This window comes from Oncorhynchus gorbuscha, linkage group LG16 (genome assembly GCF_021184085.1).
Source record: "Oncorhynchus gorbuscha isolate QuinsamMale2020 ecotype Even-year linkage group LG16, OgorEven_v1.0, whole genome shotgun sequence".
Taxonomy (NCBI): Eukaryota; Metazoa; Chordata; class Actinopteri; order Salmoniformes; family Salmonidae; genus Oncorhynchus; species Oncorhynchus gorbuscha.
The window spans coordinates 12,587,203-12,606,189 of NC_060188.1; the positions used below are offsets into that span (position 1 = coordinate 12,587,203).

Below are 18,987 nucleotides of genomic sequence, written 5' to 3' on the forward strand. Positions count from 1 at the left end.
ACATACAGTCAATAACACAATAGAAAAGTCTATATAGTGTGTGCAAATGAGGTAAGATTAGGGAGGTAAGGCTATAAATAGGCCGTAGTGGCGAAAGTAATTACAATTTAGCAACTAAACACTGGAGTGACATATTTGCAGAAGATTAATGTGCAAGTAGAGATACTGGGGTGCAAAGGAGCAAAAAAGTACAATAATAATGAATAACAATATGGGGATTAGATAGTTGGATGGCCTAGTTACAGATGGGCTATGTACACGTGCAGTGATCTGTAAGCTGCTCTGATAGCTGATGCTTAAAGTTAGTGAGGGAGATATGAGTCTCCAGCTTCAGTGATTTTTGCAATTCGTTCCATTCATTGGCAGCAGAGAACTGGAAGGAAAGGCGGCCAAAGGAGGAATTGGCTTTGGGGAGACCAGTGAAATATACCTGCTTGAGCGCGTGTTACAGTTGGGTGCTGCTATGGTGACCAGTGAGCTGAGATAAGGCGGATTTTACCTTGCAAAAACTTACAGATGACCTGGAGCCAGTGGGTTTGCCGATGAATATGAAGCGAAGGCCAGCCAACGTGAGCATACAGGTCGCAGTGGTGGGTAGTATATGGGGCTTTGGTGACCAAACGGATGGCACTGTGACAGACTGCATCCAATTTGCTGAGTAAAATGTTGGAGGCTATTTTGTAAATGACATCGCCGAAGTCAAGGATTGGTAGGATAGTCAATTTTAATAGGGTATGTTTGGAAGTATGAGTGAAGGATGCTTTGTTTGCGAAATAGGAAGCCCATTCCAGATTTAATTTTGGATTGGATATGCTTAATGTGAGTCTGGAAGGAGAGTTTACACTCTAACCAGACACCTAGAATATGTGCACAACTACAAATAACTAAGTCCGAACCGTCCAGAGCCATGATGCTGGACGGGCAGGCAGGTGTGGGCAGCGATCGGTTGAAGAGCATGCATTTAAGAGGAGTTGGAGGCCACGGAAGGAGAGTTGTATGGAGGTTAGTTAACACAGTGTCCAAAGAAGGGCCATAAGTACACAGAATGGTGCGTAGAGGTGGATCAGAGAATCACCAGCAGCAAGAGTGACATCATTGATGTATACAGATAAAAGAGTCGGCCTGAGAATTGAGCCCTGTGGCATCCCCATAGAGACTGCCAGAGGTCCGGACAACAGGCCCTCCGATTTGACACACTACTGAACTCCGTCTGAGAAGTAGTTGGTGAACCAGGCGAGGCAGTCATTTGAGAAACCAAGGCTGTTGAGTTTGCCGATAAGGATCTGGTGATTGACAGAGTCGAAAGCCTTGGCCAGATCGATGAATACAGCTGCACAGTATTGTCTCTTATTGATTGCAGTTATGATATCAATCCTGCTCGGAAACCAGATTGCATAGCGGAGAAGGTACGGTGGGTTTCTAAATGATCGGTGATCTGTTTGTTAACTTGGCTTTCAAAGACCTTAGAAAGGCAGGGTAGGATAGATGTAGGTCTGGAACAGTTTGGGTCTAGATTGTCTCCCCCTTTAAAGAGAGGGATGACCGCGGCAGCTTTCCAATCTTTGGGGATCTCAGACGATACAAAAGAGGTTGAACAGGCTATTAATAGGGGTTGCAACAATGTGGCGGATAATTCTAGAAAGAGAGGGTCCAGATTGTCTAGCCCAGCTGATTTGTATGTGTCCAGATTTTGCAGCTCTTTCAGAACATCAGCTATCAGGATTTGGGTGAAGGAGAAATGGGGAGGCTTGGGCAAGTTGCTGTGGGGGTGCAGAGCTGTTGACAGGGGTAGGGGTAGCCAGGTGGAAAGCATGGCCAGCAGTAGAAAAATGCTTATTGAAATTCTCAATTATTGTGGATTTATCGGTGGTGACAGTGTTTCCTAACCTCAGTTAGCTGGGCAGCTGACAGTGATGAGGGATGGTGACCACAGACCCATTACGGACGCAGGCAATGAGGCAGTGATCGCTGAGATCCTGTTTGAAGACAGCAGAGGTTTATTTAGAAGGAAGGTTGGTCAGGATGATATCTATGAGGGTGCCCATGTTTACAGATTTGGGGTTGCACCTGGTAGGTTCATTGATCATTTGTGTGCGATTGAGGGCATCTAGCTTAGATTGTAGGATGGTCAGGGTGTTAAGCATGTCCCAGTTTAGGTCACCTAACAGTATGAACTGAATATGGATGGGGGGCAATCAATTCACACATGGTGTCCAGGGCACAGCTGGGGGCTGAGGGTGGTCTATAACAAGCGGCAACGGTGAGAGACTTGTTTCTGGAAAGGTGGATTTTTAAAAGTAGAAGCTCAAATTGTTTGGGTACAGACCTGGATAGCATGACAGAACTCTGCAGGCTATCTCTGCAGTAGATTGCAACTCCGCCCCCTTTGGCAGTTCTATCTTGTCTGAATATTTTATAGTTAGGGATGGAAATTACAGTTTTTTTTGGTGGCCTTCATAAGCCAGAATTCAGACATGGCTTGGACATCCGGGTTGGCAGAGTATGCTAAAGCAGTGAATAAAACAAACTTAGGGAGGAGGCTTCTAATGTTAACATGCATGAAACCAAGACTTTTACCGTTGCAGAAGTCAACAAATGAGAGCTCCTGGGGAACGGGAGTGGAACGAGGTGCTGCAGGGCCTGGATTAACATCTACATCAACAGAGGAGGAGTAGGATAAGGGTACGGCTAAAGCCTATAAGAACTGGTTGTCTAATGCGTTCGGAACAGAGTGTAAAAGGAGCAGGTTTCTGGGCATGGGAGAATAGATTGAAGGAATAATGTACAGACAAGGGTATGGTAGGATGTGAATACAGTGGAGGTAAACTGAGACATTGAGTGATGATGAGAAAGATGTTGTCTCTAGAAACACCATTTAAACCAGGTGAGGTCACTGCATGTGTGGGAGGTGGAACAAAAGGGCTAGCTCAGGCATATTGAGCAGGGTTGGAAGCTCTACAGTGAAATAAGACCATCACTAACCAAAACAGCAATGGACAAGGCATATTGACATTAGTGAGAGGCATGCATTGCCGAGTGATCATAGAGTCCAGGAAGTAGCTAGGCGAGCTGGAGACACAGCGATTCAGACAGCTTTGCGGGCCAGGGCTAGCAGGCTAGCAGAAGATCCTTCGGGGGATGTCGCGATAGAATAGGTTTTTTAGCCCCCTCGGACGGTTACGTCAGCAGACCAGTTGTGATGAAATGGCAGGGCTCCGTGTAGGCAGTAAATGGGTCCAGGCCAATTGGCAGAATAGGTATTGTAGCCCAAGAAATTGGCTGATGGACCTCTTCAGCTAGCCAGGAGGTGGGCCTAGCTCCAGGCTAACTGGTGCTTGCTTCGGGACAGAGATGTTAGCCAGGAGTAGCCACTCGGATAGCAGCTAGCTAGCTGCGATGATCCGGTGTAAAGGTTCAGAGCTTGCGGTAGGAATCCGGAGATGTGGTAGAGGAAAAACAAAAACAGTCCGATATGCTCTAGACAGCTAGCGGGCCACGGCTAGCAGGCTAGTAGATGGGCCTTCAGGGGACATCTCAACGGAGGAGCCTGTTGAAACCCCCTCGGGCGGATTACGTCGGTAGACCAGTCATGATGGATCGGCAGGGCTCCGTGTCGGCAGTAAAACGGGTCCAGGTCAATGAGTAAAATAGGTATTGTAGCCCAAGGAGTGGCTGATGGACCTCTTTAACTAGCCGGGAGATGGGCCTAGCATGAGGCTAGCTTCAGGCTAACTGGTGCTTGCTTCGGGACAGAGACGTTAGCCGGGAGTAGCCACTCGGATAGCAGCTAGCTAGCTGCGATGATCCAGGTGAAAATGTTCAGAGCTTGCGGTAGGAATCCGGAGATGTGGTGGAGAAAAAGCAGTCCGATATGCTCTGGGTTGAATCTCGCTGTGCAGCCTGGCAGGAGTTGACCAGGCTAAGTTTAGCTGATGACCACTAGCAGTGGCTAACTGACTACTAGCTTGTAGCTAGTTAGCTGGCTAGCTTCTGTTGGGGGTTCCGGTTCTAAAGTATGGAAAATACCACATTGCGTGAGGAGGGTTGCAGGAGATTATGTTGAAATGGAGGTTAAAAATATAAAAAATATATACGAAATATATATGAAGAAAAAAATATATATACACGGGACATGACAAAGACGTCTGACTACTACGCCATCTTTGATTGGTGCCCTTCTTCCCAAGGTATTACAAAACCTCCCTGGTCTTTGTGGTTGAATCTGTGTTTTGAAATTGTCAGGGTTGCGTCAATTCGAATCTGGTATCATATATGACAATGAGTCACCGATTGTATACTATGTATTTTTTATTAGCTAAGCAATAAGTGGTAAATGCAATTTTTGTATATACGGGTTCTCTGTCCCACCTCGCAGGGCAAACAGAGAACTGACTTGTTCCTGACAAAGATATTATAATATACTCTGATGACAGAAGTAGTTCCTGCTTCCGAGCCGGGCTGTCAGAGTAGAGACTGGGCGTGGTTTAGACTCCCAGCCTATCGTTGATTGTTGGCGCGGAGGCTGGTCCCAGCCACCTAAGCGCTTCAGCGGTCAGTCGTTGTAGCTGTGTAGAATATACAGTTATCAGGCACCTGGCTCCTGTTATCTAACAAAACACTATGTTCTGAATGTTCCCCCCCAACTCATTGCACAGTTGCTGTCTTCATGTTATTCTATATTTTTCCATCACGAGAAAGGCCCATGGCCCTGAAACTGTTAACAATGTTTAAAGTCAGCTATGTTGCATAACACCTACATACATCTACACAAGCCAACAGCAGATAATATTCAATCACATATATGGTAACGGGCTATATTGCATAACACAGAATCCTCATCAAATTCACTTTTCGACTGAGGGACCTTACAATTATCTGTATGTGTGGGGTACAGAGGTAGTCATTCAAGATTGATATTAAACACTATTATTGAACACAGAGTGAGTCTATGCAATTTATTATGACGTGTTAAGCTGATTTTTACTCCAGAACATCTTTAGGCTTGCCATAACAAAGGGGTTTAATACTTATTGACTCCAGACATTTCAACTTTAAATTTTTTATGAATTTGTAAACATTTCTGAAAGCATAATTCCACTTTGACATTTTGGGGTATTGTGCGTGTGTAGGCCAGTAACATCTCAATTTCATCAATTGAAAATTCATTGAAGGCTCTGTATAGTTTTTCGTCAATGGGAAAATGCAGTACAAAGCTGTCCAAGCAAGGAATTAGCATCGGCACATTGGGGCTAGCCTGTGATACAGTATAATAACTAGTATATTTGCGATTCAGGAAGATCAGGTGTAGTGTAACAAATGTGACACATGAGGCTGTTTCCCATTTGTGAAACTGTTGAGGGCAAAACCAGGTTGAGAGGAGGTTACTAGGTCAGGTTTGGGCAGAGAGCCTGACTAGCTTCCATGATGAATTGTTATGATAGGCTTGTTGGGATAGGTTTATTGTTGTTAGTGGGAGAAGGGTTACTTTGGTTTGATTCAGGCATTTTGTTTTAGTTTCGATTTAATTATCGAACCCGCAGTTGGGGAAACAGCACCACTGTTCGCTCCAACGTCTTTAAATATTGTTTTTGATTTGTTCATGAAACGGAGGAGAGGAACGTCCGGCAGCGTGGTAAAATAAATTGCAGTACACATTCTGCTGTTCTATTGCGCGTGCAATGATTTCCGATGGGAGTTTGTTTGCATTACCTTTTTTGTTGTTGTAATATGCCAAATGGACGTGGCAGTTTTACCAACCAAATTTTACGGATTCTAGCTTTTAAAGGGGCAATTCGTAAAACAACAACCAGTTGGCTGCCCTGCCACTTGTTTTGGCAAAAGAGCTGGGGGATGGGGCTGGAGAAATTGAACCACTCAAATTCATGAGAGCAAAAGGATATTTTTAACTATGTTTTTGAAGCTATACAGTGTTTGTGTACACTTATATTGTTAACAAACAATTGATTAAAAAACGAACAAGTGAACTAATGTAAAATATACTGTCTGTAAAATGTATATAGGATATAGAAGCCTAAGTATTGTCCATGAGTTTACACCAATTAGATGGTAGGATTAGGGAAAAATATTATATTAAAAAATATAAAGTGATATACAATGTATATTTACAAAAAATGTATATATGGGGGATTGGAAGTGGGCCAGACAATTACATTGATAGAAACCACAATCTATCTGCAATATTAAAGATCTACCTCCTAAAAAATTTTTTTTGTTAAAGTTAAAAATCTGTCGTTCTGCCCCTGAATAATGTAGTTCCCCCGGTAGGCCGTTATTGTAAATAGGAATTTGATTTAACTGCCTAGTTAAATAAATCAAGTAGCCTAATAATTTATATGCCTATGTAGGCTACTGTAGCCATTTATACAATAAATATGTTGAAATGATATCACTGGAGTCATTGCAAATCGATTTGTGCCACTTGTGTAGTCTACCTGGAGCTGGCAAACTGATTTGATAAATAGCCAAAACTCAAGTTTATTGTTGTTGTAGCCTTGTATTATTAATGTCCATGTTTGGTTAATGACATTGGATGTTATCAATTGTGTGTCATCGTCACAGCTCTATCGCAATTGCCGATCAGCTGTTATTAGAATGCATTAGATGGAGGGTAATAGTTTGTCAGATTAGGTTACAGATATAAAAATATATATAAAACCCACTGACTGTTGTTGACAAGCATAGGCCTATTCAATTCATATCCATGTTATTGATATTCGATTCAGTGATTGAAATTATAACCCCATCCTCAGTAGCCTATTCCAGAAGGGAAACAGTTCCTACATCGAAATCACCTCCCCATGCATGTTGAATAAATTCGTCTGACAATTTGAATTTAGCAAGCTGCTAAATCGTTCATTTTACATCTTGCCTAGGTTACTGTAGGCGATCTGAAATTAGGATGTAGGCATATCATGTGCTGTAGTCTATCTGCATCTAGCTAACCAAACAATGACAAAGTTGAATTACAATCATAAACCCATATTTTAGTTAATAGGTCTAGCCTATTGAAATGATGAGTCAATCTCCCAAATAGACCATTTATAACGGATTTTAGTCTTAACATCTGGCACATAATGTCACAATTGCCTAACATTACAATTATTAATTGTTGAAGGAATTTAATTCCTCTGTTTTAATTCCCAATTAAAATGTAACACTCTGTCAATTCATAAGAATTTGTAAGACCCTTATTTTATAGGAATGGACAGAGCCTTGGTCTTAAAGTCAAGTAACAGCCTTTATTCAAGAGAGTAGTGAGTACACACACATTTTACCACAGGTTATAAACTGAAAATGACGTCAGCGTTTTCTAAATGTTCCGTCTCTTCTTGACACTGGTAGAAAGGCTCTATAGCTCTCAAGCCTTCCCTCCTCGCCTAGAGCCAAGGTCAGTCAGTGTAGATAAGCATTCTAGTCAGTCTGGAGATATAGTTCATTCATTTGTACCAAGGAACAGACCGTCATTGTTCTAAACTCTTGACCACATTCACACACACATTATCTTCAGTACTGGGATCAAGAAAGAAAACAAATACATATATAGTATTCTGATTAGTACATATACAGTAACACACTAGTATTCTGATTAGTCAGTCCTGATTGAAATGTATACATAATTAGTCATTATAGGTAAAAATTCCCTTAACATTAATTCATCCGAGTGTTTCTAGCATAGAGATTTCGAGATCCTCTGTCCAACTTTCATCCCTCAAACTCTCCTGTTGGATGTATCTATAGTTATGCACATGGGTGGTTCAAGCCCTGAATGCTGATTGGCGGACCATGTGGCATATCAGACCATATACTACACGTATGACCAAATAATTTTTACCGTTCTAATTGCGTTGGTAACCCATTTATAATATCAATAAGGCACCTCTGGGGTTTGTTGTATATTGCCGATATACCACGGCTAATTGCTGTATCCAGGCACTCCACGGTGTGTCGTGCTTAAAGAACAGTATTTAGCCGTGGTATATTCGCCATATAGTCTACCTCACCTCCCCGGGCCGTATTGTTTAATCAGAGCAGTCAAATTAGTTAAATCGTCATCCATTGATGGAAAATTATCTGTCGATTTTAATGAGGGCGAATTATAATTGCTCTTGCGATATTTAAATTCCTTTATTAGTCACTTTAACTCTCAATTATTTTCATGGCAACCCGAATTGTTATTCTTACGTCGTTACAAATTACGTTGATATTCCTTCTTAATTTGCTCGATAATGTTATGCAAAAGTTTTTTGGGGGCTAAATGTGGCAACTTCCCTTGCTGCAGAAAAAAAACATGTTGGGCTAGTTGTGTGCTGTGTGCGGGTTTGGAATACCTGGCAACCGTGAAGAGTGGCGTTTATGTAGACGTAGATGGTGCATTTTATATTTGCCCATTTTGTGAAAAACATTTGAAATTCACACTCCGACCTGTGAAAGTCAGCAATACGCAACAAAGCGTGTATTCTGCCAGAAAACTACACGAAGAAGAACAACCCGTGTAAAAAAAACATTAACATCCGGCGGCATCATCTTCTCTGTGAACGTTTAGTTAGCTAGTTGTGCCTCGTATTTTATTTTTGTTCATTTTACACAGCGACAAAAATGCCAACACTGTGTTCAGCATACAACTGCAAAAATCGCGGTCCCAAAGCTGATGTAGGATTTTTTAGGTACGTTATACAATCTTGCTCGAGAGAGACACGTTAACTCTATATCAGCTATATACCACATACCCCAAAGGTGCCTTATTGATATTATAAACTGGTTACCAACGTAATTGAAACAGTAACAATTATTTGGTTATAACTGTGATGCATACTACGGGGTACGGTAGATAGCTATGGTATTGTTAGCTAAAGTAAAAGTTATAGCTCGCTAGTACAAATAACGTTAGTGTGCAGGAGAAAACCAATGACAAAAAAGCTTAATTAGCTAGATATGTTCTGTTGCGATATTGTTCTCTTATAAATCTACATACATCATTTATGGATTTACTATTCATCATTTGATACTTTTGTGATACCAATTTGCTGGTGTATTAATGTTTCTGGTAACAGTTTCCCCAAAAATGACCCTGAAAGACGCAAGCGATGGATTATTAATATGAAGTGGAAAGACTGGAATCCGCAACACCACCACCGTGTGTGCTCCATTCACTTTGAAGACAAGTACATTTGCCGGATGGACAAACGTCAACGTCTCACGCCAGACGCAGTCCCGACCATTTTTGACTTCCCAGAGAACTTTCAAAAGAAGAAGGTACACTGAAACAAAAAATGTATCTAGCGAGATACATCCCAAAGACAGAACTAACTACACAAATAATACGGTTTATGATAACTAGATGTACAATATTGTAAAGTGTGATTTAAATTAAATGTGTTCCTTCTACAGGCATCCATCCACCCACAGAGTAGAAGAGCCAGGGTAAGGTACTGGAAGAGGCTAACTCCTTGGCTGTATTTGACATTGCACATTAGTGTCCATCTTGGTATTGCATTTGATGTAACTCTGCTATGTTTTCACTTGGTAAGTGAAGCATTGATATGTAAATGAATAGCCTACACACGGTATGTTTAAAGTACATGCGTTCACGCAGTAATGGTGGTCATTATCTTTGTTTTTGGCATGCAGAGTGATGGGTTGCCAGAGAAGTATACTGCTGCCTATGCTGTTACAGTGGCTGAACCGGTCACAACACCAAGCCCCACCATCACATCAGAGACGAGCAAGCTGGCTAAAGACAATACTAAGTAAATAACCTTGTCAAAGTTAAATTTGCTCTTTTTGGAATGCACAACGTCACTGTAGAGCAGAATGGTTTCTACCTGTGTTCTAGTTCTTGCTTTTTCAATTGTCAACTTATATTTTGACGGATCAGAGCTCCAGAAAAAGTTACCTCTTCAAGTTGGTATATCCATGTAGATGAAGAAATCCAAATGGCTGAATCCCTCCCAGGTTTCTTCCACAGTGATTACTGTCTACCACACGTGAGTGGCTCTAGGTGGTCTGATTGGACTGTTGCTTTGCCAGATATACAGGGATTATTTACTGGGTTTTTGCATTATGTAGACATTTAATAACATTTTCCTCATATTGATCTTTGCAGAGTATTCGCTGGGGATTCAAAGATGATGTTGCCCCGAAGGTAAGTTTGCTCACTGGAATAACCTGTAGCTTATGCTATATACCAATAGCTTATGCTAAGAATTTGATAAACAATGCACTTTATTTTCAGGTGGCATGTGAGAACATGGAGTTTCAACTTCCACCCCTCAAGCACATAATAGAGGTAATGAAGGATGTGTAAACATTCAGTCTCTAATACAGGGTTAGGGATGGAGCCTGCAAGTTGATCATTGATTCATTGGTCTGTCTTTTTCTAATATGTCTCACTCTGGATCTAAAACCAATAAGAGTGTCATTAAAACAGTACTATACATTGTCTCCCATTCTTACCCAGATCACAGAGGCATGGGAGTGGCTGGGTATGGACATTAGAGGGCCACTGCCCCTAACACCGAACGGACACCAGTACGTTCTGACCTTGACAGACTTCTACTCCAAATGGGTGGAGGCCTTCCCCCTGAGAGGTTGTAGCTCTACTGAGGTAGCGCAGCATGTCGCTGAAGTCATCTCTCACTTTGGCTTCCCTTTTGGAATCCTTGTTCGACTAAAGAGGAAGTTTACCAGTAAGGTGAGGCAAAATATATTTTGTCACATACTTACTGTTACACATACCTTGCAACAATCTTGAGGTTGGTTCATATATGCACTAGCGGTCAATAGGTCCAGAGTGAGTGGTTCATTAGACAATCGTACAGTGGGGAAAGTATTTAGTCAGCCACCTATTGTGCAAGTTCTCCCACTTAAAAAGATGAGAGGCCTGTAATTTTCATCATAGGTACACTTCAACTATGACAGACAAAATGAAAAAAAAAATCCAGAAAATCACATTGTAGGATTTTTAATGAATTTATTTGCAAATTATGGTGGAAAATAAGTATTTGGTCACCTACAAACAAGCAAGATTTCTGGCTCTCACATACCTGTAACTTCTTCTTTAAGAGGCTCCTCTGTCCTCCACTCGTTACCTGTATTAATGGCACCTGTTTGAACTTGTTATCAGTATAAAAGACACATGTCCACATCCTCAAACAGTCAAACTCCACTATGGCCAAGACCAAAGAGCTGTCAAAGGACACGAGAAACAAAATTATAGACCTGCACCAGCCTGGGAAGACTGAATCTGCAATAGGTAAGCAGCTTGGTTTGAAGAATTCAACTGTGGGAGCAATTATTAGGAGATGGAAGACATACAAGACCACTGATAATCTCCCTCGATCTGGGGCTCCACGCAAGATCTCACCCTGTGGGGTCAAAATGATCACAAGAACGGTGAGCAAAAATCCCAGAACCACACAGGGGGGACCTAGTGAATGACCTGCAGAGAGCTGGGACCAAAGTAACAAAGCCTACCATCAGTAACACACTACGCCGCCAGGGACTCAAATCCTGCAGTGCCAGACGTGTCCCCCTGCTTAAGCCAGTACATGTCCACCATAATTTGCAAATAAATTCATTAAAAAATCCTACTATGTGATTTTCTGGATTTTTTTTCTCATTTTGTCTGTCATAATTGAAATGTACCTATGATGAAAATTACAGGCCTCATCTTTTTAAGTGTGAGAACTTGCACAATTGGTGGCTGACTAAATACTTTTTTGCTCCACTGTATAAGGTGTTTTTACATTTATTCATGTTTTAGATCAACCTTGCCTTAAACAGTCATCTGAAGCTGAGGGGGTTTTCTCTCTTATACCGTCATCGGCAAGTTGGATCACTGGATCTGGCCACACAGACCCTGATCAGCAGGTTTGTGTTTTAGACTCATTCCTTTTATATGGTTTTTAATTTCATACTCAACTTTGACCATGGTGACCTTCACCCCAACAGGATGGTGTCTGATCTTGTGAAGGACCATCCAGACAACTGGGATGTCTGCCTCCCTGCAAAGGTGTTCAGCCTGTGTTTCAAGGAGCACCCCAAGACCAAGCAGAGACCTTTCTCTCTCCTGTGCTGCAAAGGACCACAGCCGGTCACCACCCCTAGGGATCTGTCTGTAAGTTTACTTTTTTAGTTATAGCTGAACTCTTATCATAATGGATTGCATTTCAATTGAATGTGTGTGTTTCTGCCTGTCCTTTTTATATTTCCTACAGTTCAGTCCTGCAGAGCTCAGAGAGAGTTCCTTTGCAATCCAGTCAAATCAAGAGGGTGGGCATGACACTGATCCGCAAGGTGAGCGCAATCCCTGTACAATACGACATATCACACACTGTGGTGATGGTTAAAGGGATACTTCAGGGTTTTGGGAACTTCCCCTGTGTCAGATAAACTTCTGGATATCATTTGTATGTCTCTGTGTCCAGTATGAAGGAAGTTAGAGGCAGTTTTGTGAGCCAATGCTAACTAAGTAAAAAACGGAAATTGTAATGCGATTAAAAACAATGAGTACAAGTAACGAATCAATGTGCAGGGGTACAAGGTAGTTGAGGTAATACAATATGTATTATACAGGTAAACACTCTTGGTAAATAGTATGGTCTTCAGCTTATCGTGAGGCATAACTCGGGCGAGCAGAACCTCGAGACTTACTTACCAGCTGTTCACTTTCCTAAAGAGGTTTGAGAATAACTTTGTCAACATATCTATTGTTCAAGTGAATATTTAGTGTGTTAACTGTTCTGAATTGTAATTGTCTTGTGTTATGTTACTAACATAATTGTAGTTTGTTGACATATTGTGTTTATCTGTTATTACAGACATGGTTGGTATTGAATCTGGAAAGGAAACCACTGGAAAGAGCACTATTACCAGGGTCTCCTTTTTAAGGAGCAACACTGAGAGTAACACCACTGACGGTAACACATATGGTCACCCCGACGGTCTCACGGACAGTTGCAAGGACGGTCACCCGGACGCTAACCCCGACGGTAGCACGGACGCTAACCCCGACGGTAGCACGGACGCTAACCCCGACGGTAGCACGGACGCTAACCCCGAGGGTAGCACGGACGCTAACCCCGAGGGTAGCACGGACGCTAACCCCGAGGACGCTAACCCCGAGGACGCTAACCCCGAGGACGCTAACCCCGAGGGTAGCACGGACGCTAACCCCGAGGGTAGCACGGACGCTAACCCCGAGGGTAGCACGGACGCTAACCCCGAGGGTAGCACGGACGCTAACCCCGAGGGTAGCACGGACGCTATCCCCGAGGGTAGCACGGACGCTAACCCCGACAACAACCGTAACACCAACAGTGAGCGGTCCTCTGAAGAACATCATGCCATGGAAAACTGAATAATTGATTGGATGAGCGCTCTATCGGGGGTGTAGTTTTTATTTTATCATTTTGTTTAGAAACACTTGTCTTTTATGGTTGTTTGGCTGGTGTACTGCGTCATGATTGTTACACAGGAGGATGATATGAGTTTATGAACCAACTGGATCAATTCAATATCAGTCAAAACATCATGCATAGCAGCGTAGATGATGGAATAGTTAGACGCTTATCCTGAAAGCAATTATTTTTTCCCCCCCAGTAAATGAATCCAAACATGCGTTATTGTAGTACATTATTGTAGTATAGACATTTTCACCTTACATTATTGTAGCATATACTGTAGATATTTTCACCTTACTTGATCTTGGAAAAATCCACTTGAATGCTCCTCCAACTGTTAATTAGTAGTAGGAAATGTATCTATCATCCCTGAACTCTGACTTCTCCCACATGCTGACCTCTGACGTCACGTACTAAGGAAATTACTTCCATTAACAGCATTTTCGTCAGTTAAATTCAACAAAACATTATTTATCAAAAGCAATCTTGTTATTGTTTTTGTACACTTATTTGTTTACAATCATGGTAGCTGTACATTGTTTATGGTTGACGCAGTTTGTTGGCCATTGGCCAATCGGCGAGTTCAAAGCTTGTGAATGTATCGAACTGGTATTTACGACATCCCAACTGGTAAATACTACCTTCCCCAATTGGTTATGAACGCAGGATTATTAAAGTAATGTTTTTTTATGCCTTGAATATACTGAATAATTTGTCTATACAGAGATACATTATGAAGCATGCATTTATTATGGGTCCCTTCATTGTAGAGCATGCCGGTGTTGGACAAATGTACAATTATGAAATATTCTCAAAACAAAGCTTGAGTTTTCACTTCACTGCACAGGCAGTGCTTTCGGACAGCTGGGGTGCAATTCAGTCCGCCGATTCTGTTGCAAAACGTTTTTTAAACGAAACAGAATTGACCTCCATTTTCCAATAGAATTTACCTGAATATGACCAATAAAGTCTTGTTTTGGTTCTTAAATGGTAAACATCTCGCCAACGTGTAGTTCTAAAACCCGGTAATGAGTTAACTCTAGTTGGGGAAATAATAGGGGTTTGGAATAACTGCCTAAAATAAGGTCTGAGGAGGTCTTATATATTTTGTAATATGAGATATCAGTCAGTTAACATGACCTTTATGAATTATGAAGCGTTGTGCTTTATTTTTCATAAATTCAAAGTGACGAAAACTGTTGAAGATTCTCAGAACAAAACGTTAGATTTCCAAAACCTGTGTTAACCACAGACCTTATTATCGGCGTTTATTCAAAACCGCCATCAATTCCCCATAGGCTTTGGCTAACGAACCATGGCGGAGTTTGTAAAGATAACCATCTTCTTTCCTTCTGCCTGTGGAGTGAGTTAATGCCTACAAAAATACGCCATTACCAGTTCTCTGAATACCCTCCGCTGTGGTATGGGTATGAACAGAGATATTAGAGAAAGGAGATAGGAATCCTATTGTGCAATGAGTGAGGCACGTAATAAAGACCCACCCAGCAGACTGTTGACCAATCGCGTTGACGTTGTCTTGCTTCGTCGCGCTGTTGCTAAAACAATCATCACGAAATCCCATCCCAAAGTCAGGGTATGAGTAGAGAAACGTGCCTTTTTTTCTCCAAAGAACGTGGTGTCACGATTCAAAAGGTATACATTACAGATAGCAAGTTAATTATCGCACATATCGGAAAATATTTGTAATGTTGTACTTCTTGTTAACAAAATGCAAGCTAATGTTGAGTTTTTAGTTAGCGGCCAATTGACTCCCATTCACTCCTTGAAGGAGAGCTCTCCTTGTCCAAGAATCGCCCAGAAGGCACCGCACTGTCCATTGACGTAGCATGGGCAACGTACACAATGGTCGTTAATATGATTTCAATGGAGTTTCCTAGCTCATAAAAAGTATCTCTGGTGTTATACACCACTGTTGTATGAGAGCGTTTTGTGATTCTCGCAGTGCAGCGTGGGATAGCGGAGGCGCAACCGACCGAGAGAAATGGTGAGTGAGGAAGAGATAAATAATCTATTTTAAAACTGTGACTTGACATTCTTATGGCATTTTGCTACTATGGTAAAGTAAATGTTGACATGTAGAAACCGTTAATTCCCTCCATTAAGACATGGTGGGAAACGCTTGATATGGACTCATTTTGTTTCGCAGTATATTAAGCTAACGGTAACTAGCAAGTCAACAGTAGCTGTTTAACTGCAATCAGCGTTTTGTTTTAGTCTAACTTGACGAGCTAATTCTAGTTAAACATTCAATTTGTTCACTTGTTAAAGGGAAAGGAAACTTGCTAACTTATCCTAGATCTGTCTCATTTAGCTAGTTATCTAGCCCTGGTGACACTCGAACATACTTTCCATGTCCACAGAAACTAGGTTACGTTAGCTAGCTAGCTAGGTTACGTTAGCTAGCTAGCTAGGTTACGTTAGCTAGCTAGCTAGGTTACGTTAGCTAGCTAGCTAGGTTACGTTAGCTAGCTAGCTAGGTTACGTTAGCTAGCTAGCTAGGTTACGTTAGCTAGCTAGCTAGGTTACGTTAGCTACTGCCCAGGTGGCTTGCTATTCGTTTGGTGTTAAGCGTATATTACCAGACGTCTGAAGTATTGAGTGAATGGGCTAGCTAGCTAACGTTGGCTGGCATCTACTGTTAGCTAACTGAACAAGTAATGCAATATTACCTCGTTTTTTTCTGACTAGTTTGCTGCACAAACATTAAATTTGTTATTTAATTAGTTGGCAAGCTAACGTTATACAGTTGCTAGCTTGGTAACTAAAGTCATTTGGACATTGTGTATCCAGCATCGTTATATAGCTAGCTAACAGTTAACGTTAGCTAGCTACTAGTTTTGGAAGACAATGTTAACCAGTCAATGTTAATCAACTAGCTATTAAGTAACTGGTGGTAAGTTGAGGTAAAATGTGCTCGTAGTCAACCGTCATTTTGTCAACCAACAGAAATGTAGCATTTTCCTCTTCAACTTAAGCTTAGTCTTTTTAAACATGGGTGGAACTGGGATTTACAGCTGGTGGTGCGGTCTTTACCAATTTACATTGCATAATCCCCCAACCTTAAATGATGAAACCCTGTTTCTCCCAAATATTGAAACCCATAATTTAACTGTACTTTACCCACTATCCTCCAGCCCTACTACATGTTGTCGACATTATTGGGTCCGGCCACGGCTTGAGGCCTTTAATTAGAAAGATGGCTCTCTAGCACTTCGAACGATGAACGAGCACATGTGGGGCTGTCACCCGGCTGAAGCCTATGGTGGCAGATTTGGCTGCTGTTTGCTCAGTTTTCCCCTCTACTGAGATGTTGTAACATCAAACAGGTGCATTGGTTCAAGAAAGGCTTCCGCATATACAAATCATAGGCAATTGACTACTAGACAGTGAATGAAATGTCAAAGGCTGCATCACGTTTCACAGTCCTATTCCAGTGTTTATTGTTCACTGGTCTGTTAGTTAGCTAGCAAACAGAGAGAAACGGCGTCGTGGTCCCTGGTACTAAAAATTTGGGAAACTATTTTTTATTATGTCTTATCTCCCTAACTTGCTGTTGTCATAGGATGTGTTTCTGATGATCAGGCGTCACAAGACGACCATCTTCACTGATGCCAAAGAGTCCACTACGGTCTACGAACTGAAGCGCATAGTGGAGGGTATCCTAAAGAGGGCACCGGAGGAACAGCGGCTGTACAAGGTATATACAATGCATATCCTTTGTGGAGGACAATTACAAAATGGGAGAGTAAGGTATGGCCAGGCCAATGAAAGTAATTTGTTATATTTGTGTATATATAAAATTGTTTTTTCTTCTGATGTAGGAACTCCAAGTCTAAGAGGAAGTTGGTTTTATTAAACCCAAACAGTCCCCCAAAATCTATTCTTCTCTTTCTTTCTCCTGCCCTCATTTGTGGTATGTGTGTGCATATTGACTAAATGGTGGTGTTACATATCTACCCTCTGCTCTGACATCTCTCTTGTATCAGGATGACATGTTGCTGGAGGATAGTAAGACTCTTGGAGACTGTGGCTTCACAAATCAGACAGCCAGACCTCAGGCCCCAGGGACTGTTGGATTAGCTTTCCGTCTCGGTGGTGAGTGTTAATTTTTCTGTTACGTAGTATCTGTCCCATGTTTCAAAACATTTACTCTGTTTTATTATGATGTTGAGCTGCAAGATATGTCAGAATGGCTGTGAAATAGTTTGATAGTTTAACAGAAACCAATTGCAACTTCCTTTCACCCATAAGTTTATCCCTCTAATAATGCCTCTTGCTTCCTCTGTTTCCCTTTGATACTCTTTACTCTCTCCTTATCAAACAAATCTCTCCCTCTCTTTCAGATGATGCATTTGAGCAGCTGAGGGTTGAGCCCTTCTCCAGCCCCCCAGAGCTTCCTGACGTCATGAAGCCTCAGGACTCTGGCAGCACAGCCAATGAGCAGGCCGTGCAGTGAAGGAAGGAAGGGGGGGGGGGGGTCTGGGAAGTGGTGCTTTGGATTAGGTAGGCCGGCTTTACAGACTGCTTTAGGGTAACATGCGAGTGTACCTGTGAGATCTTTAACTTTGCAGGAAGAACATGAATTCCCTCTCACACGAGTATTTTCATGTTATTCCTGAACTAGGCTCACGCATGTTTAGATTCACTCATAAGATCCCTCAACAAACATTTCTAATTTGTCAGGCCACTGTCAGTAAGGGGGTTGGGAAAAATTGAAAAATGATTCATACCTCCTAATTTAATTCATACTAGTCTTTTGGGGAGGGTGTAGCCTGTCTTTTGTCTATGGTGGGGATTTGCGAATGGAGTGGCTATTACATTTTTAGAATGCCCTCTTGCTGATTGCATTGTTTTTCTTTCTTCAATATTAATATTACAATTTAGTTTTTTTTTTTTTATTACTCCTTGGGGTGGTAGTATGTGGCGCAACAAAGGGTTTGTGAGTTATTAGCTTATCTAGATAACATACGCATGAATGGATCTGAAATAAACACACAAACATGTTGATGCCATGACATAAAATGTATAGCAGAACACATGTACTTGCGCACACACACACAGAGAATGGTGTGAAGATTTACAATCATCAGTTTTTATTTCGGTGTGACGGTATTAAGCTTTCCCCGCTCTGGTTTTTGTTTGCTTGTTTCTTTACTTTTGAACCTTTGCACTGGAGTTCCTGGGTAATTTTGTTTCTTCTCGAGTCTCTATACAAAACTGTACCAATTTGACCCCTAGCCCCCAAATTACACCGGTGGGGGGGGGGGGTCTGAAGTGTAAATGGAAACCTTCAGTGGAAATAGACAGGAATCACTCATCTTTTGTGATAAACAAGCATGAAGGTACAAATCACTGGTGTTGAATTGAAATGGGTGTAAACTGTCTCAATTAGATTCAACAACCTGACTTTGGGGTGGTTGTCATGACCCTTTTTTTAAGATATGATGGCAATGGTTCACCAACAAGCTCTTTTAAAAACAGGACTATGAAACAAGCAACACATGTAATTGTCTTGAGTTGACATTAAAAAAAAAAATCTTTGTCA

At 41.6% G+C, this 18,987-nt stretch overlaps 2 protein-coding genes across 3 annotated transcripts; both read left to right on the forward strand.

Moving 5' to 3' along the window:
- Positions 1–8,496: 8,496 nt before the first annotated feature.
- LOC123999119 lies at positions 8,497–14,120 on the forward strand. The gene is made up of 12 exons (XM_046304544.1): positions 8,497–8,684; positions 9,072–9,273; positions 9,409–9,441; positions 9,649–9,767; positions 9,896–10,004; positions 10,124–10,162; positions 10,253–10,306; positions 10,478–10,711; positions 11,783–11,889; positions 11,971–12,136; positions 12,237–12,315; positions 12,840–14,120. Exons 1-12 carry the CDS (start codon positions 8,617–8,619, stop codon positions 13,376–13,378), a joined length of 1,749 nt encoding a protein of 582 aa, XP_046160500.1. The 5' UTR covers positions 8,497–8,616; the 3' UTR covers positions 13,379–14,120.
- Positions 14,121–15,213: 1,093 nt separating this feature from the next.
- On the forward strand, positions 15,214–18,987 carry LOC123999122 (elongin-B). Of its 2 annotated transcripts, none has more exons than XM_046304547.1 (4): positions 15,214–15,426; positions 17,025–17,139; positions 17,429–17,537; positions 17,786–18,987. In XM_046304547.1, the coding sequence occupies exons 1-4, from the start codon at positions 15,359–15,361 to the stop codon at positions 17,896–17,898; spliced, it is 405 nt and encodes a 134-aa protein (XP_046160503.1). In that variant the 5' UTR covers positions 15,214–15,358; the 3' UTR covers positions 17,899–18,987. The 2 variants fall into 2 exon arrangements, with proteins under 2 accessions (XP_046160503.1, XP_046160504.1); XM_046304548.1 differs by having other exon boundaries at positions 15,271–15,426; positions 17,005–17,139.

What these genes read in the sequence shown, in the direction of transcription:
- LOC123999119 (XM_046304544.1), top strand. Translation starts at nt 8,617, where the DNA reads ATGCCAACACTGTGTTCAGCATACAACTGCAAAAATCGCGGTCCCAAA. An exon ending in AAGATGATGTTGCCCCGAAG is followed by an intron (nt 10,163 to 10,252) that starts GTAAGTTTGCTC and finishes CTTTATTTTCAG; the next exon opens with GTGGCATGTGAGAACATGGA. An exon ending in CCACCCCTAGGGATCTGTCT is followed by an intron (nt 12,137 to 12,236) that starts GTAAGTTTACTT and finishes TATTTCCTACAG; the next exon opens with TTCAGTCCTGCAGAGCTCAG.
- LOC123999122 (XM_046304547.1), top strand. Translation starts at nt 15,359, where the DNA reads ATGAGAGCGTTTTGTGATTCTCGCAGTGCAGCGTGGGATAGCGGAGGC. An exon ending in AGGAACAGCGGCTGTACAAG is followed by an intron (nt 17,140 to 17,428) that starts GTATATACAATG and finishes CTCTTGTATCAG; the next exon opens with GATGACATGTTGCTGGAGGA. An exon ending in ATTAGCTTTCCGTCTCGGTG is followed by an intron (nt 17,538 to 17,785) that starts GTGAGTGTTAAT and finishes CCTCTCTTTCAG; the next exon opens with ATGATGCATTTGAGCAGCTG.